This window comes from Ochotona curzoniae, unplaced genomic scaffold (genome assembly GCF_017591425.1).
Source record: "Ochotona curzoniae isolate NIBS_2020 unplaced genomic scaffold, NIBS_Ocur_1.0 scaffold_4701, whole genome shotgun sequence".
NCBI lineage: Eukaryota > Metazoa > Chordata > Mammalia > Lagomorpha > Ochotonidae > Ochotona > Ochotona curzoniae.
The window spans coordinates 79,330,759-79,355,990 of NW_024467122.1; the positions used below are offsets into that span (position 1 = coordinate 79,330,759).

At 55.9% G+C, this 25,232-nt stretch overlaps 2 protein-coding genes across 2 annotated transcripts; both read left to right on the top strand.

The window, feature by feature from the left end:
• Positions 1 to 3,978: 3,978 nt before the first annotated feature.
• NMB (neuromedin B) lies at positions 3,979 to 6,098 on the top strand. Its single transcript, XM_040968473.1, has 3 exons — positions 3,979 to 4,202; positions 4,700 to 4,872; positions 6,063 to 6,098. Exons 1-3 carry the CDS (start codon positions 4,046 to 4,048, stop codon positions 6,096 to 6,098), a joined length of 366 nt encoding a protein of 121 aa, XP_040824407.1. The 5' UTR covers positions 3,979 to 4,045.
• A 664-nt stretch (positions 6,099 to 6,762) lies between these two features.
• WDR73 (WD repeat domain 73) lies at positions 6,763 to 16,209 on the top strand. Its single transcript, XM_040969658.1, has 8 exons — positions 6,763 to 6,815; positions 7,035 to 7,102; positions 7,268 to 7,356; positions 8,463 to 8,551; positions 9,055 to 9,119; positions 13,614 to 13,778; positions 14,076 to 14,441; positions 15,303 to 16,209. The coding sequence occupies exons 1-8, from the start codon at positions 6,775 to 6,777 to the stop codon at positions 15,530 to 15,532; spliced, it is 1,113 nt and encodes a 370-aa protein (XP_040825592.1). The 5' UTR covers positions 6,763 to 6,774; the 3' UTR covers positions 15,533 to 16,209.
• The last annotated feature ends 9,023 nt before the right edge of the window (positions 16,210 to 25,232 follow it).

The window sequence follows — 25,232 nt, forward strand, 5'->3', positions numbered from 1 at the left end:
GGAACCATTGCATCTCTGTGATGCTGTGCAGTGGTGCCTAGGGTGGTCAGCGTCATGAGCTAGTGATTTTCATAGAACCATTCCAGGGAGTGTTCCTCAGTTCCTTGGCAACTTCTGCAAAAAGTCACCATTCCTGTGAGCAGTGGTCTTTTAAAACACATGGCGTCTAAGGGAACAGAAATCTCATTCCTGCTCCCTGTTCTGATAGACTCCTCCCCCAGGTCCATAACCAGTCTCCGATTTTTAGTAGCCAGGAATATCTTGTCTTGCTTTCCCATAAGTTATATTACCGTTACTCTCTTCCCATATACGATTTTGTTATACTGCATTTGAGTTTTTATTTTTGTTGGAAAGGCAAATTCAGAGGGGAGACAAAGCTCTTCCACTTGCTAGTTCATTCCCCACATGGCCCCAGTAGCTGGGGCTGAGCCAATCTGGAGACTCTTCTGGGTCTCCCATGTGCAGGGTCCTAAGGCTTTGAGCCATCACATTGGCCCCTTGACTTTCAAACCATACTCACATATCCCATCTTTGTTTTTACTGACTTTTGGAGTTTCTGGAATGCTTGTTACTCTGAGTTGTGTCCCTGTGTCTGTTGCTTTGATTGGCTCATCTGTTTAGCTTGCCAGGTTGGATCCCACAATGAGTTCAGTCTGTGCTTACAAGCATTTATACTTAGGACTCATGTCTGGTAAGTAAGTCAATCAACTAGCATCACATCTTGAGCAGATCTCTTAGCCTGACCTCACACTGAGCTGAAAAATAGACTGTAGTATCAGATTCTTTCCTCAGAGTCAAGAATTGAGGTGGAGGTGCTGGCATTTCAGTTTATCAAATGATCGAGAATGTCACATTTTGCCAGGGCCTACCTGCTACTAAGGGAAGTGCCCACCGCCACTCCATGTGACCCCCCAAAGTGGGCTTCAGATCGAAGGCCAGATTTACTCTTCCCAGGTTCTAGTTAGAAGAGGTCCTTGGAGACTTTGTTGCTTCTGACAAACTTTGACTTTTCTCTAATTTAGTAAGCCTTAAAATAACTTGCACTCTGCAAGAGAAACCAGGAGAGTTGAAGGAATTTGCCTATTCCGTGGCCCACACACGGCAGCACTGCACTTGAAGTCCTCTGCCATTCCTGCATCACCATGCTCACCCTGAACCTTGCACATAACATGCTGGGTTCCATGACCCAGTCCTTGTCACAGCAAAGTTCAGAGACTTACTTGGGGCAAGCCCTGGGGGTGTCAGTTCCTGGGAATTCTTCAGAGGTGTTAGGTTTTCCTTGCTCAGGTTGGTACATCACCTAGAAATAGTGAGATTCTCTGGCAGATTTCCAAGAATTATTTATTTGGAAGATAGTTACACAGAGAGGGAGAAACAGATCTCCCATCTGCTTCTTCACTCTCCAGACAGCTACAACAGCCAGTGCTGGGCCGGGCGAAAGCCAGGAACCTGGGCCCAGGGGCTCAAGCACTTGGAACATCGGTGCTGCTCTCCCAAACATGTTAGCAAGGCGCTGGATCAGAAGTGGAACAGCTGGGACCTGAACCTGCACTTATGGGATGCTGGCATTGAGGTGGCAGTTTAACCCACAGCCCTGTAACGCCAGTCTCAAAAGTAGTTACTTCAGTCACAGAAATGCCCTGAGGTATGACTGTTACACTCCACTTGTGCCACATGTTGGGCCTGTGGCCTCTGCCTGTGCAGGTATTTGGGACTTCCCTGGGTGCACCTGGCACTGGTTAGAAAACTCAGCAGGAGCTTCTTACCCTCTCAGCCACCCTCCTCTTGTCATTAGGTGCCAGGTGGGTTCTCTTGCCAAGGGTATTTGGAAGACGTAACCTTGGTGGTTTTCATTTCTGCAAGATTTCCTGACTGCCTCACTGTGAGAACGAGGAGGAGTGCGCTCTCCCAGGATGTTTGTGTGCTGGGCCCCAATGATGGAGACACAGCTGGAGGCTTGCTTGGGCCGCCAGGAGCTGCCCTCCGTCTGTCCTTCCCATTCCTGCCTCGTTTATTTCCATTTCTCCACCCCCTTTCTCTGTCATCCTCTGTGTTTCTCCCTTTGTGTAGTGTCTGCAGCTTTTTTGTACCTGAGAAAACTTGGCCAGAAAACAGGCTCAGCCCTGGTCCTCTCTGTGTCTAGCCGTGCTGAAAGAGGCACATACAGGGACAGCCACGTGGGTTGCTGATGGAAAGCCTGGGGCATGAGAACATGTTGTGTGTAATCAGTTCCAGTGTCATAAAAATGTAAGAAAAACAGGAATACATAGGTCCTTTATTTCAATGTCTGGTTTAAAGTCATGGTGCAGTTGAAATGTCTTCTGGGTGTTGGTCATAATAGGGTTTATCCACTGTCTTTCATCCCTTACTCACCTTGGGATGGGCCTGCGGGCCTTCTCCTCATTTCCTGTGGCATCCAGGATTGTTGATCAGGAGTGTGTTCTGCCAAGCTGGCCCGTGCCCATGGGCATGCCTGTGTGATGCCCTGCCAGCCTGTGCCTGCATGAAGGAGACCTCTGGGCTTTTGTTGTCAAAGCGGATGGAGGGAACAGGCCATAGGCCCCTGCCCTGCTGCAGCTCCACATTCCTCACAGCCCCTCTTTGTTGCCGTGCCAGGTCCTCAGGGGCTCTGGGGCTGTGAAGGGGCTGCATTAGGGAGGCTCAGCCTTAGCACAAAGAAAGTGAACAGAGCAGAGCTGAAGGTCCAGGGGTCACCTGCAGAAGTGGTGGGGCCTGTCCCCCCAGGTCTAACCCTGACTTGGGGTTGCCATGGGAAGGTCAAAAGGCAGCGGGTATGACTGGGGGGCAGGGGGCTGTGTCTGCCCTGCGTGGTCCTGACCCACCTGAAGTCTGGTCAGTCTCTGAGTCTGCCTCTCCCTAAACCTGAGAAAGCACACTTAGCAGTGGGGCTGCTTGGAACCTGTGGTGAGGCAGCTCTAGTGGGTTCCTGCTCATCACCACTTCCCTGGACAGGCCTCAGGATGCAGAGGAAAGCAGGTGATGGTTAGGGAAAGGAGACGAGAGCCACGTTGGCACACCAAGGTAAGCTATGACAGGAAAGCAAAGGTGCCGCTGCCAGAGTGGGGGGTGAGAAACGAAAAGATTGGGCAAAAAGCCAGATCCAGAAATGGAGCGCCCCTGACCTGTGCGTCATGCTCCTGGAACTCAGCAAGACAACCCACTCCTTGTGGAAATTTCTCTCTCCAGGAAGGGGCTGTAGGGCTGGCAGGTCTTGCTGAGCTGCACACAGGTCAAAGCAGTAAGAATGGGCCGTTCCGGAGCCATACTGAGGCAGGCTGTCGTCGCCACACTGCGTGGTTCCAGAGGCCACAGCCTCTCCATCCTTTGCCTGTGTGCACTGTCCCTGCACGGAGATGGCAGGCTCCCTCACACATGCAATGGGTCTCTATCCCTCTTTTGTTGTCTGCAATTCCCCCCTCCCCCCCAGCCACCAGCACAGTGCGCCTGCACACAGGGCAAAGTCAAGGTGAAAAGCAGAACTGAACTGCATAGTGCCTTCCCTGCTCCTGAAGCCAGGGCGGGGTGGGGGGTGTGGAATTACTAAACAGGGCAATGAGGACCTCACCATCTTACTTTTCTATGGACCCCTGATCCGGTGCTCTTTCCACTGCACCCTCCTGATTCCTAACACAGCACCTGGCCAGGTGACCAGCTGGGTGCATCCCCGAGGGCAGAGCAGAAAGGGGATAAGTGATGGAGAGTAACTGGAGCTTGTCTAGTGCTTGGCAGTGTTAAACAGGACTGCCAAAATGCCTGTGTCTTCCAGGAACCATGAGGATGCGCCAGGGGTGGGCATGGCTTTCGCAACCCGAGTCTGGAGCCTGAAGGCTTGAGCTCCGCCACTCACAGCGGCTGTGCGCGTCCGTGGGCAAGGCTCCTGACCCAGACCCCAGCAGCGGCGGGCCCCCGCCAGGAGTGCGGCGGGGCGGGCTCGGGTTTGGTGGGGACAGGCTCCGCCCCTGGAGGCGCGGGTTTAAAGCTGGGGAAGCAGCTAGAGTGCTAGTCTGCTGCCAGCCGCATAGCCATGGCCCGGCAGCCGGGGGGCGCGCGGCTGCTAGGTGGCCTCCTGCTCCTTGCCCTGCTTGCCGCCGGCGCGGCCCCCCTTGGCTGGGATCTCCCAGAGTCCCGCGGCCGAGCCATCAAGAACCGAGTCTACCCACGGGGCAACCTCTGGGCCACTGGTGAGTTTTTGGGGGCGGATGGTGGGTCCCCTTCACCCTGCCCAGATCTCAATTCCTTAGCTATCCCTAATTCACCCCTCACCACGGAGACTAGAGCAGAGCAAGTGAGGACGGGGACTAGTCCCATTTAGAGGGGGAACTTGATGGTGAGCAGCCGAAGGCGGGGCTGGGCTGGATCCCAGTTGCCTGCCAGCCTGCTGTGCCTGCCCTCAGCCCAGACTTTGTAGCCTGTGGTGGGTCTCCTGTCTGCACCGCTGCACCCCTTTCTGAGCTTCCCTCCTCGGGCTTGGCCATGCAAGCAGCAGGGCACCCTTCTACACCCTGTTCAGGAAGAGCCAAGGCAGGGGGTCCTGCAGCCACCCAGGCATCTCTGCAGGTCTATCCATGGAGGGGAGACAGGTGTTAAGTGTTCCTGCGGGGTGGGCGAGGGGGAAACCTCCCACTGAGGTCCCATCCTTACTCCCTAGCTTCTCTGGACCTCAACACCTCCTTTCTAGGTCACTTCATGGGCAAGAAGAGCCTGGAGCTGGCCGGCCCTGCCCCACTGGGGACCGTTTCCCCTGCCAGCCCACGGGGCCAGAGGCTGCAGCTGAGTCATGATCTGCTCGGGGTCCTGCTGCTACAGAAAGCTTTGGGCATGAGCCTCAGCGGCCCCGCAGCCCAGGCCCAGGTGAGCCACGCCCTGCCCAGCACTGGGGCCAGCAGGGCTCAGCCAGTGGGGGGAACCATCACTCAGTGTTGGACATACAGCTTGGTGATGGCTGTGGAGCCCAGGTCCTCCCTCCAGTCAGGGGCTCAGAGAGGGGGACACTGCAACAAGGAAGCTGACCCCCCCAGCAGACAGCCATGCACAAGCCCCTGCCCCTCCTTCACCTGACCACTGGCAGGATCTCCTGGTCCTGACAACTTTGCCCTCCCCACCATGTGCCCCCTGCTGCACTGACCACATCCACCTTTACTGGGCCCTGCCCAGGCTTTTAGCTAGAACTGGAACCCTGAGGCCTAGAGATGTGGAGGGAAGACAGCAGCCAAGCCAACACCTGGGCCTTCTTTTGTCTTGACTGTGCCCTTGGCATTCCTGCACGGGCCTCTCGTAGCCAGTGGCAGGGCTCTGGCTATACGTAGCATCTCTGATCACCCCCCCCCCCCCGAAGGGGCCTGCAGACATCCCCAGATGCCTCGTGGGGTGGGGAGAAGGGGAAGGTACCCTCATTGTTGTGGGCTGTAAACCACCGACCCCACACAATCCAGCTGAATGGCGGCCCTGGCTTCTGCTGCCATCTCACGGTGAACCATCTTCCCTGGGACTTGGGGCCGTGTGTGGAAGGCAGAATGAGAGCCTTGGGCTCCTCATCACCCTGCTCCTTGGTAGCTGTGTGCCCCTAGGAAGCTCTCCACCCTCTCCCCTTCATCTATGAGATGCAGAGAGTAACGGGCCTTCTCCCAGCCAGGGAGATCATTTGTGTCATGTGCCCAGAATACCTCGGAGGAGTGGGAGCTGCTAGCAGTGCTTACTGCCACCTCCCCTTCACACCCTCTCTGTGTCTGACATGGAGTATGCACATTACGGAACTAGACAACAACGGCACTCCCTGAGCAGTCCCAGCATCTGCCTCCAGCCCCAGCCAGCACCCCTGCCTGCAGCCCAAAGCCTCCTGCCAGCTCTCCAAGGGCTCAGGTGGGAGGACTGGGCGTCCCAAGGGCACCTCAGAAGGAGCACACCTGTGGGGGGGCAGGCCTCAGTGAGAGGGCAAGAACCCTGACTCCTTCCAGCCCCTTCTGGGAGAAAGAAGCCAGGGGCCTGCCCTGCCCCCAACCTCGGTAGGAAGAGGCTCAACTCCCACCTGTGTTTTCCTGCAGGACAGCGAGCCCTTGGTGCGCAGGCTGCAGAAGTGAGGTCAGCAAGGGGGAGAACAGGACAGCCCGCCCGAGACCGAGCCGACCCAGGCAAACTGTGGGATGGCGCCCCCTCCACCTCCGCGGCGGTTCCCTCCGGACGGCAACTCCGGGCCCCTAGCCCCGTTACTCCATGATCGCGTTTTCGGGTGGGGTGGCCAGACCCTGGCGGGGATGCACACGACATTCTGTTTCTCCCTGGTGAAGCTGTGAATAAAACGTACTCTTCACACGGAACGTGTGTGTGCGGGCCTCTCCTTCCAGCTGCGCGGGAGGGCGAGCGGGAGAGGGGCTGGGCTCCGGGAAGCGCCACCAGCCTGGCACCCGCTCCTTCACCCATTCCACCAGCGGCCGGCGCCTGCAGCGTGCCTGGTTCTCTTCCTCCCTTCTTTGGGAGGGGGAAGCCTGGAGAGCCGGGTCGGCAAGTGCACCCGGCGCCGCCTCCCTACCTCTCGTGGGTCCTCAGCAGGGCGCTCCGGGGTTAAGCACTTGGGGGGACCTGGAGCAGCCCCGGTCTTATTGTCACTTTTGAGCTTGGCGCCCCAAGAAACCCTGACGGGGAAAGATGACTCGAACACGTGGGATACCTTCGGCCCCGCCCCGCCTCTCGCGAGAGGGCAGCGTCCGCCCCGGAAGGCTCGGCGGCGGAAGTGGGGTACCGGAAGCGGCCGTTGCCATGGAGTCCGCGGAGGACTGGCTGGTGGAATCGTTACGCTTGTAAGTCGCTTGGGGACTTGGGGGTCCGGCTCTGAGCCTTGGGGCTGACCGGACAGGCGGGACAGCGCTGAGAAGCCTGCCTAGCCCGGGTCGGTGCGGGCGCAGCGCGCGTGACGGCGCACGTGGGTGACGGGGTGCTGTGCGCCATGCGCCCTGCGTCCTGCGGCACCTGCGTGGTGCCGGGCGCCCTCTGACAGTGGCGCCGTTTGAATCGTGCAGGTACCAGGATTTCCACGCGTTCGACCTCTCGGGAGCCACTCGAGTCCTGGAGTGGATCGGGAACAGAGGTAACGGCGCCCTGCTGGCCCCGAAGGAGGTGGACTCGCCTGAGGGAGCCCGGGCGATTCGTGGGGAGCCCCTCCGGCGCCGTCTCCCCGGGATTTTGCAGTCGCAGCCGAGGTCTGCTGCAGTCCAACCGGTTGCCGCAGCTACTTCTGCTGCTTCTTTTCCAGGAGTCTTTGTGGCCGGCTACGAAAGCCTGAAAAAGAACGAGATTCTTCACCTCCTGTTACCTCCCAGACTTTCTGTGACAGAAAACCAGGTAACTCGACATTCCGAAGCTTCTATTTATGTAACAAACACTTGTGGGGCTTGGATTAGCTACCCCAGGCTTTGCCTTGGAATCGGGGCAGAAAGAGGCCAGCACTGGGCCGGCCCTCGTAGCGTGATAGAGTGACACGGCTTTGCATCGAGGAGTGCGGTGGTCTGCACCAGGCTGCTTGTGGGAGAGGTCGGCTTCCGGTATGAAGAAGTCCCAGGCCTGGGACGGAGGTGGGCTGTTCCAGGAACCAGAGCGAGGAGACAGCAGCCTCAGAGGGCAGAGTGGTCGCCGAGAGAGAGGGGACTCTGAAAGGGAAGACGCCGGGAAGGAACACGCCAAGGGGAGGAGTGTGGGCAGCTCCCCACCAGGGCCATCCGGTCCTCCCCTGCTAGCGTTGAAAAGGTCACTCCATGTGAGGAGTTGGCGGTGACACCTGCTCTACATCTGTGGTGAGGGCAAAAGATGACGAGGAGATTGGGCGGGAGGGGAGGTGGGTAACCAGGGTTCTCAGTCATGATTGAGGATTGGCAGGGGGGCTGGAGGTTGGCGCAGAGAAGGGCCCAGGAGCAGGAAGGAGGAGGGGCTGGGTGAGCAGGGATGGGAGCATAAGGAGAGACCTGGGAAAGCAGTCGAGGATGGCCCAAAGCCTTGGGACCCTGCACCCGCATGGGAGATGCTGAAGAAGCTCCTAAATCCTGGCTTTGGATTGGCAAGAAAGCTCCAACAGTGCGTGGCATGAGGATCGGGCGCTGAACTACAGTTGTTACAATGGAGTCGCTGCAAGAATTCCCCGGTATCCTGTAGGAAGGTGGGGTAGATGTGGGCACATGCCCCCACACTTGGGGAACATGCAAACCCTGTGGGGACTCATCGAGAAGGATTGGTGTGTACCGTGAGTGCTGGAGCGGAAGGGCCTAGAGGGCTTCAGATGGGCAGAGGGTGTGTGAGCTGCAGAGATGGACGTTTGCAGTCACCCAGCAAGGCCCTTGGGGAGCTCCTGGACTGCCCACCCAGCGAGCTCAGGGCAGGGCTGCAGCTGCATCTAGAGCCTGGTGGAGAGGACCTGGGGCACACGGCTGCTGATCAGCCTCTGCTTCTTATTTCAGGGCTTGCACCCAGAAAGAGACTTCAAGGTGAGCCATGGAGGGTTTTCAGACGGTCCTGTGTTTGATCTGAAGCACGTGCCAGACACCAGGTAAGGCCAGTTCTGTGACCCTGACCTTCCCATGAGGATGGATGGCTGCCTGTTCCATGGGGCTCCCACCAGATCCACACCCTGCCCCCTGTGCATGTGTGCACACAGATTTAGACGTCTCAGGACCACAGCTGTGGCCCACACCTGCCCCTGTCTCCTCCGCTAACTACCCAGCACAGGTGTGAAATCAGGAAAGTGGGGTGCACCGGCTTTCTGAGAACTGGCAGGGAGCTACTGACTCCTGGGCCAGGGCAGTTGTGTCCTCGGGGCGACCTGATGACTTGCAGGCACATAGCTTTGTGACTCCCCTGTGCCATGACCCTATCCCATGGTGGAGTAAGCACGCTTCTCCTCTCGTGAGTGTGGTTCCACTGCATGGTCCTGCAGTTTTTCGTGACTTGGAAGTGGAGGGATCCCATGCCGAATGGCTGACAGGGAAGGCTGGGGGCCACGGGGTGAGCACCCCACTGTCTAGACACAGATTTCCTGTCTGTCCTGAACAGGTTGCTGGTGACCAGTGGCCTTCCAGGTGGTCACCTGCAGGTGTGGCAAGTCACAGAGGACAATGGTGAGTGACCTTAAGTTGGAATGTGACTCACAGCCCCTACACTTCCAGATAAGAAATAGAGACCCGAGGCCTGGGGGAATGAACGTGCAGTATTTGCTTTTGTTGTAAGCCCGGGGACTTCATGGCCACAGAGTGGCTTACCACCCCCCTAATGGAGCTTCCTGTGAGTTCCTCCTGGAATTGCATTGACCAGCTGTGGACAGGGGCAGGTGAACTGCTCGGAAAAGCTCACCTCTGGCCGAGGAGAAGGCCGTGAGGAGGTGCTCTCGACGCAGGCACACCTTCCCATCCAAGGCAGGAAGACAGCTGGTGGGCAGGAGGCGTGGCTAGCTGGTCTCCCTCTCAGGAGCTGCTGCTCTGAGGGCGAGAGGAACAGCACACTCCGCGCAGTGGTGGGTGTAGGTAGGCCTGCTTGCATGTACACAGAGGCCCACGCCGTTGCCCACCGCCCAACCGCTCCCTGCCTCCCTTGGGAGCTTCCTGCCCACCCCCCGCTGCTGCAGAAGCAGCTCCTGGGCCCCACAACTTTCCCTGCTTCCCTGGCATGCTGCTGTAGCTTCCGGTTGGTTGTGTCCCTGGCTTAATGGTCGGTCTTTTTATATACATGTAGTTTTATTGTGGTCTGTTTCACATACCATAAAACGCACCCATTTCAAGTGTACTTTCAGTTACTCTTTTAATAAATTTAGCAAGTTGTCCGACCATCACCATGTATGAGTTCTGGAACATTTTTGTCACCCGAGTAAGATTCACTATGCTAGGACGGTGTTGTGTCTCAGTAGGTTGAGCTGCTGCTTGGGGCACCGGCATCTCATATCAGAGCACCAGTTCAAGTCCCAGCTGCTCCATTTCTGTTTCAGATTCCTGCCAAAAGGCCTGGGAAGGCAGCGGGTGATGGCACAAGACCTTGGGCCCCTGCCACCCGTAAGAGAAACCAAGATGAAGTTCTAGGCTCCTGGCTTCAGCCTGGTCCAGGCCTGGCTGTTTTGGCCATTTGGGGAGTGAACCAACAAATGAAAGATCTCTCCTCCTCTTTTTTCATCATTCTGTCTTTCAGATCAACAAATACATAATTTTTTAAAAGAATCAGTTGTGCTGTTTTAATTTAAAAAAAAAAAAATGTTTTGAAGATTGGTTTATTCGTATTGGAAAGGTAGATTTACAAAGAGAAAGATCTTCCATTTGCTGGTTCACTCCCCAAGTGACTGCAATGGACAGAGTTGAGCTGAGCCAAAGCCAGGAGCTTCTGGGCCTTCTGTGTGGGTGCAGGGTCTCAAGGCTTTGGGCCGTGCTCTACTGCTTTCCCAGGTCACAAGCAGGGAGCTGGATGGGAAGTAGAGCAACTGGGTCACAAACCAGCGCCTACCTGGGATGCCAGTGCTTACAGGTGCAGGATCAGCCTGTTGAGCCATCACACAGCTCTTTTCTGTTCATTCCCAACCTGCCCCCTGTCCGAGGCAGCCCTGGGTCTGTTTTCTGTGTTGTAGAGCTGCCTTTTCTGGATGTTTCACACTCATGAAATCAGACTGCAGTGTCTTGTGTCTGGTGTCCTGCACTTAGCACGGTGCTTTTGCTGTTGTTCCGTGTCGGAGCACATGTGCTCCCTGTGTGTCACAGTGTTCCTCTCATGGCTGTAGCTCTCACCATGGAGGTGAGCCGTGGACTCACCGCCCGTCAGTTTGCACATCCCTCTCTCAGCCGGAGTGCGTAACGGGGCTGTTTGTGCATGTTTGCACTTCCCTTGGGGTGACATGTAGGAATGGAATTGCTGGGTTGATAGTAAATTCGGCTTTTTTTTTTTTAAAGGAATTCTTTCAGGCTTTCCCAAAATGGCCTCATTGGGATTTCCACCAGCTCATTTTTCTTATATTAAGGGTTATTTATTTAAAAGAAAGAGCTCTTCCATCTGTTACTTCACTTCCCACAAATAACTACAATAATGGGCTGGGCTGGGCTCGAGCCAGGAGCTGGAACTCCATGCAGGTCACCCACGTGAGTGACAGAGACCCAAGCACTTGGGCCATCACCTGCTGCCTCCCGGGCACTTTAGCAAGGAGCTGGGTCAGAAGTGGAGCAGCTGGCACAGGAACTGGCGCTTCAGTACGGGATGCTTGTATAGCAAGCAGTGGCTTAATTCACAGTGCCACAGAACCAGTCCCAGGATTCTCGTGTTTCTTTCTTCCCCAGCACTTTTTTTTCTTTCTTCTTCTTTTTTTTTTTTTTTTTTTTTAGATTAATTTTTTTGGGAAGGCAGATCTACAGAGAGAAAGAGCGACAGAGAAAAATCTTATATCTGTGGGTTCACTCCCCAAGTGGCTGCAGTGGCCAGAGCTGAGCTGATCCAAAGCAGCCATGACACGAAGCAATTACCATGTAGGATCCCAGCGCATGCAAGACGAGCACTTTAGCCTCTAGGCTACCGTGCTGGGCCCTTTGTCTGTTTTATGAAGGTGTTCTAAAGGGTGTGAAGTTGCATGGCCCTAGGTTTTATTTGCGTGTCTTTAATGACTAATAGTAGTAAATGTCTTTTCACGCGTTTGTTAGCCATTCACGTACCTGGTGAAAGTCCCACGGAGGTGTTTTGCATACTTTGTGCTGTCTGGTCAAGTGAGAGCACTCAGTACCTCCTGGGCATGTGCTTTTCCAGAAGCTGTGTTGTTTAAGGTCTCCTGTGCCTGGAGTTGATCTTCAGGGAGGGAAGCATCAGAGTCCACCTTGTTACAGGTGGATATCCACTTGACCCTGACCTGTGTGTAGCTTACCCTGCTTTGCTGCTGCTCTGGCCCCAGAGAGGATTCTTAAAACCACTAGGGAGCTGCTTTTGTCATGATGGTGCCTGGGGACCAGATGTTACAGGGCGCTTGTGACTGCAAGCCTGGGGGAAGCTCGTGGTCCCAAGGGGCTTGCTGTGGTATTCCCGCGGGTACAGAAAGTCATATCACTTGGACCCATTTTCCTCTAACTTATTGAAAACTTGCCAGCCACTTCCTAGAAGTCCGGAAGCCTGAGAGGATCGTGGTGCATCTCCCAGGGTCCCGGGAGTGGCTCCAGTCTCAGTGTCAGGAAACCTGTTTGTCAGCACACCTGCGATAGGACCCGCCAGCAAATTCACAGAACCACTGCATGAATGTTGTATTCATTACAAGAGAGCAAACTTGTAAACATAGGCCGACCAGGAACCTCCCGTCTGGCAGCTTCTTTGCCTCCCCATGATGGGGCCTCATCAGTCTGCATGTTGGCAGGAAGCAGGGCACGAGGCGTCCTCACCAGGGCTGCCTCATTGCACTCCTGTGAGCTGCCTCGGGCAGGCACGTGCAACCTGGGAAGGGCTGGAGCCCTGACTTTGGCTGTGGCCTTTCCCTCGGCAACTGAGACCACCAACAGAGGCTGAAGAGTGTAACAGCTTGCTGTTTCCACATGGACCAGAACTGTTGGTCTGCTGGGGCCGCCGCCCTCCCTTTGCTGGGCCGGAGCACCTCGTGAGAGGCCTGGCTCGTTCTAATCCAGCCAGCCAGTGTGCTCTCTGAAAACAAGCCCCTTTATCTGCAGGGTCCCCGAAGTATTTATCTGTTGGGTGGCTGGGCTGGTGGGCTTGGTAGAATTTCCTCAGAAAGTGTTTGTGTTCTAGTCTTTCCTTCCTCCCAGAAGAGGTCAGATGTTTGGGAAGTGTCACCTGGTTCAGGGCACACCCTTGGGGCAGCCATACCCCTGAAAATCTCAGCTCCCCAGAAGAGCTCCTTACAAGGACGGACAGGTGTCCCTGGAGGCAGATCTGGCCACTTAATCCTCTGTGCCAAAGCATTCCCATCCTCGCCCCTTTGCCCCTGACTTCATTGTTTGTTTGTTTGATCTTATTTGAAAGGCCAAAGGAACGCATCGGAGAGATAGAGACAGAGACAAGGAGATCTCATCTTCTCCATCCTCCAGATGTCTACAGGAGGCAGGCCAGAGCCAAGTGTAGGTGGCAGAAGCCCAAGTGCTTCCGTTTCTGCCTGCTGAGTTAGCGGAATGCTGAATTGGCAGTGGAGCATCCAGGATGCAAGCTGGTGCTCCAGTGTAGGATGTGGGTGACCCAGGAGTGGCTCACCTGCAGTGCCAGCCCGCCAGCAGCCTGGATCCCATTGAGAGCATGGCACCTCAGCCTAAACCAGCCTCGCTTACCTGGTGCACACGCTTGCGGTCATTACAAGGTGTTTTTGAAGAAGCACGGCGAGTTCACGGTTTGTGCGCCCTTCTTTCCGCTGGCGTGGCCTTTTCCCTCCACTCATTCTCTAGAGAACCACAAAGGCAGCCTTGCTTTTGGGGTCTGAGGTGGCTGTGATGATTCATTCTCCCCAATTGGGGAACCCGTTCATGAGAAAAGCTCAGAGCAGCTGAAGAGCTTCCGGCAGTTTCAGATGCAAATGTAACACAAGGGGTCACACCTCTCTTCAGCCTGGTGTTTCAGAGCTGCAGGAAGGTTTTGGGTTTCAGCCTCTTCCCTCTCCCCTGCAGATGTCATTGAAGCGGTCAGCACCATTCCCGGGCATGAGGCAGAGGGGAGCCTCTGGCCTCGGGTGGCCGTGTTTGCCTCTGAAGCCCCCAGGGTCCTCCACGGGGTGAGGCTCAGTGGCCTGAAGGTTGTGGACCTGGAGTCGCAGAAGACCACGTACGCCTCAGGTACTGCGGGCTCCACCACCCACACCCACCTGACATGCTTGAGACCTGGTGCAGCCCTGAGCGTGGGAGCTGGGCGTGGTGCCTGAGCCCGGGGCCCCTCCTTGTGGGGAGGGAAGAAGCTGCCCCAAGGGACCAGTCCACCACACTGAGTCAGCAGCGGTGGCAAGAGGCAGTGGGTGGGAGATGGGGCTGGTCCTGCCTGGCATTAATGGGAGTGACCACCCTGTGCCAGCCTGGCATTGGTGGTAGTTGACGTCCTTGCCAGCCACAGCTGACACACAGGCACCTTCTTTGCAGACATCGGGGACAGTGAGGAGCTGAGTAGCCTGCAGGTCCTGGATGCAGACACCTTCGCTTTCTGCTGTACCTCAGGCCGCTTGGGGCTTGTTGACACCCGCCAGAAGTGGGCACCATTGGAGGGGCCCTGTCCCAGCCCTGGCCTTGGTGGAAAGAGTTGGTGTGCAGAAGTTAGGGGCAGGGGCCTGGGCCCTGGGCCCCACATCGCCAGCCTCGGCTCCAATGGGTACCTCCGCCTTCTTGACACCCGGGCCCTCAGCCAGCCTGTGAGCTTGGTCCAATGTGCAGTGCCCACACCCAGCCCCAACCCGGAACTGCTGCATGTGACCTGGGCTCCAGGTCTCGACAATTGCTTGGCCATTTCAGGTACCACTGTGCCCAGTTCTGGGTGTGTTGCTGTGTTGCTGTGTTGCTGTGTGTGTGTGTGTGGCAATGGGGGGTTTCTCTCCTCCTCTCTCCCTTTTCCCTCTCTCCCTTTCTCTCTGCATCAGCTGACCAGGGTCCTCTGGGGCAGACCCACCCCACCCTCAGAACCCGGTCTCAGTTCAGTCACAAAGCCCGTGGGTGAGCTGGCACCATGCTGGGGGAGCCAGGGCATCGCACCCCCCCCCAGGAGAGAGCTGCTGGGTCCCTGGGCTGTACCTCAGCTGCTGCAACTTGAGTTGTGAACAGCCAGTGGGATTGGTGATGCCCAGGTCTGGCCAGACAGGAACCTTGTTGCAGGATGGCAGTGGCATGGGGGATGGATACAGGTCTGGGATACAGCCAGGGGCATGCAGCTGGTGAAGGGAGGAGGGCCTCAAAGGAACAGCTAGAACAGGCAGAGGGTGTGGCAGTCAGGGTATGGAAAGCAGGAGAGAAGAAACCAGCTTAGAAGCTGGAAGACGGCAGGCTGGGCAGGAGGATTGAGGGTACAGCCAGTCATTGGAGGCCACAAGGGCGTTCCCCACTTGGGCTTCCCTTTCCTCTGTCCAGAAGGTGCTAAGAGGGACCCCCAGGTGGCTGGGAGGGGTGGGACATTGGAAAGGTTTGTGAAGTCTCGTAATCTTGGGATTCCCCAGGGACCCTCAGCACCCCAGCCTCACATGGCCTTAGGCCTGGCACAATGGGCTTGGCTTCTGCATGCCTCGCTGTTGGCGTCCTTGGCCCGTGGCCTGCCACGGTGCCCGCAGTAGGAATTGGAGCGGGTCAGGGACTCACTGGCCCCCTGCTCTCCTGTGCTCTTAGGCTTCGACGGGACAGTGCAGATCTATGACGTCAGTTCCTGGGCTGCCTCAGGGCACCGTGTGAAACCTCGCTTCACTCACAGAGGCCACCTCTTCCCGGACGGAGATGGCATAGATTCCACACCCCTGGTCACCAGCCACACCTGGCACCCCTGCAGGCAGAGGACTGTGTTGTCGGCAGCCAGTGACGCCTCTCTGCATGTGTGGGATTGGGTGGACTCCAAAGTTTGAGGAGTCTTTATTAGCTGGCCATTGACAGCCCCCTGCCAGAAGCAGTCTGTAGGAGACAGTCCCGCTGCAAGGGGTTTTAAGGACAAAAACCATATGAGGCCCCTCTGTTGGTGCCTCATAGCGCCCTGCAGGCCTCCTGGTATGGGGCTACCCCAGCTGTCCCCAGGGACACTCCTGGGGGCCCAGAGCAAACAGGAAAGTTCTGTGCATGTCTGTGATGTTCACACAGACAGGCAAGCAAGCGAGTAAAGTTACAGAAGCAGCAGTACACAGCTTAGAGCCAAGTTTCTATCAGGCCTGATTACTGCAACTAACAACCTTCTGGGAGGTTTTGATTACAGCCTCTGATGCTGGACATCAGTTACAGGAGTCACGTCCTGTTTCTGTTCATCAAAAGACTCGGTTCTTAGTGTGCCCGAAAACAAAAGTCAATCATCAGAACTCAATTTGTAATTTTTACCCAGCCCACGACACTCCTGCGGATGCAGGTTCCCCGCCGGCTTCTGCGGCCTTGACCAGCCCATGGCCTTGGGCAAGTCAGCCAGGCGCTGGGAGCCCAGACATGTCAGGCCACTGTGGGCTCATGGCACATGTGGTGCAAGAAGTTAGCACCTGGCGGGGGTGCAGGAGGCCAGCTCCCAGGCATCGAGTCAGCCTCTGTCCTTGCCTCCCTCATGTGTCGTGAGCAAGGGAGGAGCTCGCAAATGTCCCTATGTCATGTGAAGACAACAGAAGGGCTGAAAATGGAAAAGAAGTGTCAGCCAGCAAAGCAGCCCTGGGACTGGTGGTGCAGATGGGTGACGGGGCGGCTGCCTGTTGAATAGCCAGAGGACAGAGCGGACACTATGAACCGCAGCTCCACGTGCCAAGGGGCCTGGGGAAGCCTGGCTCCTGCCCACCTCTCTGCAGCCTGGTGTTTAGCTGAGCCACCATTGGCATGTGTGTGTCCAATGTCCTGTTGGGTGACAATGAGTTTTCTCATCTTTGGCTATTCTTAATCATGAGTGTGAAGAATGACTGGGCCCCATGAGCAAGATGCCTACCTCACAGTCCCAGGATGGATTTGGGCTTCCCAGAGGCCATGCAGAGGCGGGTCAACTGTCGCCTGCCCCAACTTTCAATAAGATCTGGGTCCTGACTCTGCCCTCTGCTGCCTGAGAAATGAGTGGCCTTTTATACCTTTAGATGTGAGGTTGACACTACATTGCACAGTCTGGGGACAAATGCTTCTTAACAGTGGCCACCATGGGGACACGGCCTTGGCACCCAGCACCACTGGTCCCCTCTGCTGGTACCTCATATCGCCTTGCAGGCCTCCTGGTAGGGGACTGCCCCAGCTGTCCCCAGAGACATTGCCGGAGGCCCAGAGCAAACAGGAAAGTCCTATATATAACATTTCTCAGTGTAGCTTTTATTGGAGGATTTTCAACAATTTTGCTTTTAAGATCATTTGCACTTCCATTTGTTCAAAAATACCTCCACTGATGGCCCTGGCGCAGTGACCTAATGGCTAAAGTCCTCGCCTTGAATGCACCAGGATCCCATATGGGCACTGGTTCTAATCCTGGTAGACCCACTTCCCATCCATCCTCCTGCTTGTGAACTGGGAAAACAGTTGAGGATGCCCAAAACCTTGGGATCCTGCATCCATGTGGGAGACCCAGAAGAGGCTCCTGGCTTCAGATCAGTCGCAGCTCTTGCCGTTGTGGCCACTTGGGGAGCGAGTCATCGGATGGAAGGTCTTCCTCTCTTTCCTCTGTATATCTGCTGTCCAATAAAAATTTTTTTTAAAAAAATACTTCCATTGAGATAACCCATACACTATTCTAAAGGTGCTGATCTTTAAGGATGTATTTATTTGACAGGGAGAAGAGATAAAGATGTTATGGTTCACTCCTAAATTCCCACAGCTGCCAGGGTGAGGGCAGAAGTTAGGAAAGTCCTTGGGCCATTACTGCTGCCTCCCAGGTGCTTTGGAAGGGAGCTGGAGCAGAAGCGGGGCAGCTGGAACTGAAACCAGGGCTCCAGTACAGGATGCGGGCGTCTCAGGCTGTGGCTTCATTCACTGTATCACAGTGCGCATGACAGCATACCGTCTAGGTGCATACCGTCCAAGGGTTTGGGCGTAGTCCATTATTACTATTTTAGAAAGTGCCAGGTGTGTGTACGGGGCTGTTAGTTTTCCAGGAGGTGTGGCAGAGCAGAGGTGTGCTGTGTTGGTGCCGAGTCCTGAAGCAGAAGTCGGGCAAGCAGACGCCAAGCAAGTGTCACCTTTGCCCCTTCTGCCTTCTGGTGGCCTGTGGCGCATGGCAGCTGGAGCCCACTGTCCACAGAATCTTCTCTGCATGTCTGTCCCAGCCTCCCCCTTTCGGCAGACTGCAGTCCTGCTGTGTCAGAGCCCACCTTGATCTGTGCACCGTGATTCTGTGTAAAGCTTCTCTTTTCACGCACCTCACTGCAGCACTGTGCTCATAGCATCTTTCTAGGGGTAAGGAACGTAATTCAATCCACAGTTATGGCCTCAGATTATCAAAAGTGTACACAGGCAGAACCAGACAGTAGTTGGGGCTTCTGAAAGAAGGATGCAGCTGTGACTGTGAGGATAGCTGAGAGAGGAAGGGATGGCACGTATGCCAAGTATCTGCCTGTGGTGCCGGCATAAATAAATGGTAGAAGGAAAGAATTTAAGTGGCAGAAATAGTTGGGCAAGGCCACTGTTGCTACCATGACCAGAGGTAGAATAAGTCAGCCTGGAAAAGGACCCAATGGCGTGCATGAGATCTGCCACTGGGAGGAGACCTGATAGAGGAGCTTGGGGAACTACTTTGCCAGGACATAGTCCCTGCATGTGAGTGCAAGAACCAACGCAAAGAGCAGACCAGGTACAGTACTCGCCGGCATCCATGTGGCTCAGGTTTGGGAACAGGCCAGGCTGGGCAGGCTCATAGCGCCCACTGCAAGGTCTGAGAACCAGGATGGGCTGGGTTAGGCTGCAGCACAAGCAGTTCACATTAGGGCCAGGAATGGGAGCTGGCTGTGCTGGATTGGCTGGTAGCACCCACCAGCAGGAGCTGGAAATGGGGGTGGACCGGGCTGGGCCACGCTACGGGACCTGCTGGCAAGTGCCAAGGTGACATGGGCCATGCCAGATGGGGCCTCGGCTCTCACCAGCACACGAGACCTGGTTTGTGGGTGAGATAGGAGAGCTGTGGGGATTCTCCTGCTGGGCCAGTGCTACTACTGGTGAGCATGAGAGCTGGGACTGGCAGCAGACTAAGCTGGGCAGGGTTCTAACACCTGTTGTAATGTGAACTGGGTTAGGGAGAGAGCTAGGCTGGGCTGACTATCCATTGGTGTAGGCATAAGAAGGAGTAAGGGCAGGCGGTGTTCGAGAGCTAAATAGGAGGCGGGACAGACCGGACCAGTCCACTGCACATGCTGGCAGGCACGGAAACCAGGGCTGGAGGCCCAATGGGGATTATTGGGAGTTCCCGCTGGTGTACATGAGGGCCAACTGTGGACGGCAGGGCTGGGCTGCAGCACTCATTGGTTTATGTAAGATACAAGGCTAGAGATAGATCTGACCTAGCAATTGTGGACATAGGCTGATGTGGGTGACAGAATGAACTGAACCCCGCACAGGTGGGCACACGCAGAAGTCTGAGATCACCTCAGACGGGATTTCTTTGAAGGTCCCCCCAATTAAACCGCTGGACTCACAGCTCCAAGCATGGGGAGACTGGCAGGACCTGTAATCTGACAATGGAGTGCATGTGTCAAAACCAGATCTCCTTGATGGTTTTGATGGAGCAGTGGATGGCATAGCCAGAAGCACATGCAGGTTGTGGCAGTCCTTTGGGGCCTACACAGGACATCTGGTACCATAGCAGAAGAAGGAGGGCAGAACAAATGGGTCAATTACCCCATTGAAGTGTGACGGCAAATTTCTGGGCGAATGGAGACTCAGAGGTGGACTGTGTCAGCCAATGGAGCTTGGAAGCATTTCCTCATCCTTAGATTGGTGAGACTGACAGCATTTCAGAACTATCGAAACCACCTAAGCAGAACCCTTGGCGCATGCTCCACATCAGGGACCCTGGGATGACACTGGGTGGCCGTTCCCCCATCCCCAGGTGCTGAGGCAGTTGGGGCACTGGGTGTGACTTCTCCCCTTCTCTCCTCCACTTCCCCCACATACAAGAAGAAGAAAAACAAAATGTGGAAGCAATGATCTCCCTCATTCTCCCCTGATCCTGGACTATTCCCACCTTGATCAACATCATTAAAAATTTTTAAATGTTTAAAGTGGCAGAAATGTGACAAGTCAACACGCAAGCTAGGCATAGCTCAGCATCATTCTGTGGCCCAGTGCTGCTGCGCCCCTGTGGCCGAGTCAGCTGCCACGATGTCCTTGCCAGGGACACTCAGCACGCAACAGCCCTTTGGTTTCCCAGCCGTGGCCTGGGTGCAGCTTGGGCTGCAGTGACGCCGCTGCAGACTGAGGAACGGACATGGCAGACACGGTTCTCACAGTTGCCAGGCTAGGGAGGTCAGGGGCTGCCGTCGGTTTTGTGGCCCAGCCTATAAAGCTGCATCCCGACTGACAGCACCTGCTGAGTGTACACAGTCTGGGAGGCAGGGACCCACTCTGCTCTCCCCCACCGCCCATGTGGGAGACCCAGATGGAGCACTCCGCTCTCCCCCTCCGCCTGTGTGGGAGACCCAGATGGAGCACTCCGCTCTCCCCCACCGCCCGTGTGGGAGACCCAGATGGAGCACTCCGCTCTCCCCCTCCGCCCGTGTGGGAGACCCAGATGGAGCACTCCGCTCTCCCTCTCCACCCATGTGGGAGACCCAGATGGAGCACTCCGCTCTCCCCCTCCGCCCGTGTGGGAGGCCCAGATGGAGCACTCCGCTTTTCCCCACCGCCCGTGTGGGAGACCCAGATGGAGCACTCCGCTCTCCCCCTCTGCCCGTGTGGGAGACCCAGAGGGAGCACTCTGCTCTCCCCCTCCGCCCGTGTGGGAGACCCAGATGGAGCACTCCGCTCTCCCCCTCCGCCCGTGTGGGAGACCCAGATGGAGCACTCCGCTCTCCCCCTCCGCCCGTGTGGGAGACCCAGATGGAGCACTCCGCTCTCCCTCTCCACCAGTGTGGGAGACCCAGATGGAGCACTCCGCTCTCCCCCTCCGCCCGTGTGGGAGACCCACATAGAGTTCCTGACTTCTGACCGCAGCCTTGCCCAGCCCTGGCTGTGTGGACACTTGAGGAAATGAACCAGCAGTTGGTTGGAAGATCTCTTTCTCTGTGTCTCATTGTCTGCTTTTCAGATGAAAATAAAAAGATGGAGCTGTTGGCAAGTCCGACTTCCTTCTGAGGCATCTTCAGCCGCTGGCCATGGCATGGGGCAGCACCTCTCTGTGGGAAGCAAGGAGAAGCTCCCAGCTGCTGCTGGTTCACTCCCCTAAGGTCACACGAGCGGGGGCTGCGCTGTGCCAGGCTGGTTGAGCTGCTGCCTGCAGCACCACCATCCCACGTGGGATTGCCTATGTTCGCATCCCAGCTCCCTGATAATGTGCTTAAGCAGCACATGACCCAGTTACCTGAGTCCCTGCCTCCGTGTGGAAGATGGGAGTCGGTCTCCTGGCTTTGGTCTGGCCCAGTCCTGGCTGTGCAGGACATTTGGGAATGAACTAGTGGATAGAGAATTTTTGCATCTCTCGGCCGCTGTGTCTTTCAATACACTTTTTTTGTTTTGTTTTTAAACAGTGAGTGGGCCAATCCAGAGGCAGAAGCTGGGAATTCAGGAACTCCCTAGTAAGTGGAAGGAACCCAACCTCTTGAACTGTCATCTGCTGCCACCTGGTGGTGTGTTTGTTATAGGGTGCTGGCGTCAGGAGTTGGGGCCAAATATCAAATCCCTGGACTCAGAGGGGAGACAGGAATGTTAGCTGGAGCCCTGAGTGTAGGCTAAGCAATGCCCCCTCTTCCTCCGAGGAGGACCCAAGCCTCGGCAGATTAGAGTCTTATCATTCTTAAGACTTATTTGTATTGGAAAAGCAGATTTACTGAGAGAAGGAGAAACAGAAAGATCTTCCATCCAGTAGTTCACTCCCCAGAGGTCTGTAATAACTGGAGCTGAGCTGATTCAAACCAGGAGCTTCTTCAGGGTCTCCTGTGCGGGTACTGGGTCCCAAGACTTTGGGCCATTCTCCACAGCTTTCCCATCTGCATCAGCAGGGAGGTGGGTCAAAAGTGGAGCAGCTGTGCCTTGAAGTGGCACCCATGTACAATGCTGGCATTACAGTCAACGGCTTAACCCACTCTGCCACATTGCCAGCCCTAGGGAGCCTTCTTATCACCGCCCTCCCTCCCAACCTCCATGAGGACACATTCCGTGGATTTCTGTCTCATTCTGTGTTGGTGGTATCACATCAAGGGCATGATACTGGAGATTGGGAATTTACAGGCCTTGCTGCAATGGATTAAGCTAATGTCTGGGATCCACACACTACATGTTGGAAGGCCTGGTTCAAGACCTGGCTATTGGGCCTGGCGCGATGGCCTAGTGGCTAAAGTCCTCGCCTTGAAATAGCCAGGATCCCATATGGGCGCTGGTTCTAATCCCAGCAGCCCTGCTCCCCATCCATCTCCCTGCTTGTGGCCTGGGACAGCACTTGAGGATGGCCCAAAGCCTTGGGGACCAGAACCCGCATGGGAGACCCCAAAGAAGTTCCTGGCTCCTGGCTTCAGATGGGTGCAGCTCCAGCAGTTGCGGCCGTCTGGGGAGTGAATCATCAGATGGAAGATCTTCCTCTCTCTCTCTCTCCTCCTCTTTGTAGAGCTGACTTTGCGGTAAAAATAAAATAAACCATTTCAAAAACTAAAAGCTTAAAAACGATGAGCCTGGGCCGATGAGCATGATATACATACAGGACACAGCAGGGCACCTGCCTGCCCAGGCCGCTGGACCCGCACAAGTGGAGCCAAGGCGCCAGGCGGCAGCACCCTGAACGGCAGTATCCGGGGCGGTCTGGGCCTCGTTAACACATTCCAAGAGCCAGGATAAGAAGAACTTACGGGGAACCGGAAGGAAAGAGCGCTCTTAGCAGTCCCGGCGTGGAGACCACCACACTTGCTCCAGCGCACCCGGTGGGCAGCGCTTCTCCCCGGAGCGCACCGCACGATTCCCACGGGGAGGCCGAGGCCACCTTCCCGGCCGGCTTTCCCGCAACGAGCGGCGCCCAGGAGGCCGAGCCCTGCCCGGGGCCACGCCAGACGCGGCCACACAGAGATCTCCCCTACATCCCCAAAACCAGCGCGACCGCGAACCGCGACCCCCAACCCCAAGCGCGAGAATCCGGCGCGGTACGAACCACCCGAGGCAGAACGCGAGCGCCAGGGGGCTCCTCGGTTACATTTCCCAAAGTTCTCCGCCCGCAGACTGACGGCGGCGCGGACCAACGAGACGCGAGGCCCCCTCTGGAGCCCGTATGCTCTCCCCGGGGATTGCTATGGGGTGGGGGGACCGTCCGGGCGCGCGTCCCGAGCGCCTGTGGAGAGGGTCCGCAGGGCGCGCAGGCGCCACAACCGAACGCTCTTCGGGAAACGTCCTCGTCGTCCGCCCGGGGCGGCTGCTGTCCCCTTAGCCTCTGTTTGTCCCCATTGCTCGGGCGAATTTAAACTCCCTGGCGGCAGCTTGGGCCCCAGGCCTCCTGGGTTTGGGGCTGGGAGGCTGCCTGTTCTAGTGCATCGCTGTGGTGAGCCACGCGCCACACACATTTCCTTATTTCTCCAGTGCCTAAGCAGGGAGCGGGTGCTTGGGGCTCAGAGCCGGGCGAACGCGCAGCGGAGAGTGCTTTTTCTGGGCCTGAGGGGAGAAACCAGGAAGAAGTACCAGGGACGGGCGGGGAGGACCCCGGGAGGAAACTGCAGCCTCGGAAGGAGACGTCCACTCCGCCGAGCTCGCGTCAGAACCGAGGCAGGTGAAACGGGTGCTCAGCGGAGTGGACAGTTCGCCCTGAGGGGCTGCACCAACACGGCACCTAGGGCCAGCACTGGGCCTGCAACACGCAGCTACCAGCCTCGGGTCATCTCCCTCAGGAGACCCGCAAGGGAGGCCAGAGCAGCCCTGATCCCTGTAGGAAACTTGGGGACCCCCTGACGTGCGCCAGCGGCTTTGGGGCCAGAAGGAAGGAGGTGGGGACAGGATTTGCAAGCCCTGAGCCGCGTGGGGAAGACCTGGTTGGTCGCAGGCTGGAAGTTGGATGGAGGGAGGGTGCTTGGTGGTGCCATTCTCTAAAGGGAATCAAGAGCAGGCAGTGAGGGAGGTATGTGGCAAAACACGAAATTTCATTCTTTTTTTGTGGCTGAGGAGGATTCTATAGTGTATACAGACCACATTTTTCTTAACACACTCATCAGTCGGTGAGCACCTGGGCTATCTCACCTATTATGAACTGAACTGCAATAAACATAAGGATCCAGATAACTCTCAGATGCTGATTTCATTTGTTTGGGTTAATTCCCAGGAGTAGGATGCCTGAGTCTTCATTCAGATCTCTGAGGACTCTGTCCTCCACAATGGCTGAACTAGTTTACAGTCCCCCAACAGTGCAGTAGAGTGCCTCTCCCCCAGCCCTCACAGCATTGATTGTGCTTTAATTTGGGGATGAACGTGAATCCTCATTGTGATTTGTACTTGTATTTCCCCGATGGCTAGTGAGCCCAGCCCTTTCTTGTCTAGTTTCTTGAGCTCTTTATGCATGCTGGGTGTTAACCCTTTATCACCTGCAGGCGCTCTTGGCTGTGCTGATGGTGTGCTGTGCAGGGCAGAGCTGACGTCATCTCATTTGTGTTTGCTGTGCTGGCCTGTGCCTCTCTCCGTCAATGTCTTACAGGGTTCCCTGACGCCTTCCTCTAGGAACGTGGGGCTTCAGCTGGATATTTTGCTCCCTGATTAGCTGTGAGGGCATTTTGTGCGAGGTGTGAGGTAGAAGATCCTATTTTTTGCTGTTTGTGTTTTTGGGGTCTTGGTTCACACTCTTGCATCCACAGGTCTAATTTTCCCAACAGCGTTTGTGGAGGAGGCTGTCCTTTCTCCTGGGATTAATCTGAGCTCATTTGTCAGACCTTAGTTGTCTGTAGCTGTGTGGCTTCATTTCTGGGGTTTCCACTGTGTTGTTTTGGTCCACATGTCTATTTAGTGCCAGTTCCAGGCTGTCTTGATGCTAACTGCCCAGCAGCGTGTCCTGAAGTCTGTCCTGTGATGCGTCTGGCTTTGTTGTTGCCATGTCAGGTTGCTTTAGCTGTGAGGGCTCTCCTGTGTTTCCATATGGAGGTTCATGTTGTATTTCCTGGATCTGAGGAGAATGTGCTTGGTGTTTTGATTGGGATAGCATTGAATCTGTGAGTCGCTTTCAGCAGTGTGGACATCTCGAAGATAGTGATTCTTCTGATCCACGCACGTGGAAAAATTTTCCATTTTTGTGTGTCTTTTTTCCTTTTCTTTCTTCAATGTTTTACAGTTTTCACTTTGCAGATACTTTACATCCTGGGCTGAATTTATTCCAAGGCATAAAGCATCTTGTGGCTATTACAAATGGCACTGCTCTTACAAGCTCTTTTTCAGCCGTGGCATTGTTTGTGTATACGAAGGCTGTGGGATTTTGTGTGTTGATTTTATATCCTGCAACCTTAT

Coding starts and splice junctions, on each gene's coding strand:
- NMB (XM_040968473.1), top strand. CDS start 4,046: ATGGCCCGGCAGCCGGGGGGCGCGCGGCTGCTAGGTGGCCTCCTGCTC. Junction 4,203..4,699: donor GGGCAACCTCTGGGCCACTG/GTGAGTTTTTGG, acceptor CCTCCTTTCTAG/GTCACTTCATGGGCAAGAAG. Junction 4,873..6,062: donor GCCCCGCAGCCCAGGCCCAG/GTGAGCCACGCC, acceptor GTTTTCCTGCAG/GACAGCGAGCCCTTGGTGCG.
- WDR73 (XM_040969658.1), top strand. CDS start 6,775: ATGGAGTCCGCGGAGGACTGGCTGGTGGAATCGTTACGCTT. Junction 7,357..8,462: donor TTTCTGTGACAGAAAACCAG/GTAACTCGACAT, acceptor TTCTTATTTCAG/GGCTTGCACCCAGAAAGAGA. Junction 13,779..14,075: donor GAAGACCACGTACGCCTCAG/GTACTGCGGGCT, acceptor CCTTCTTTGCAG/ACATCGGGGACAGTGAGGAG.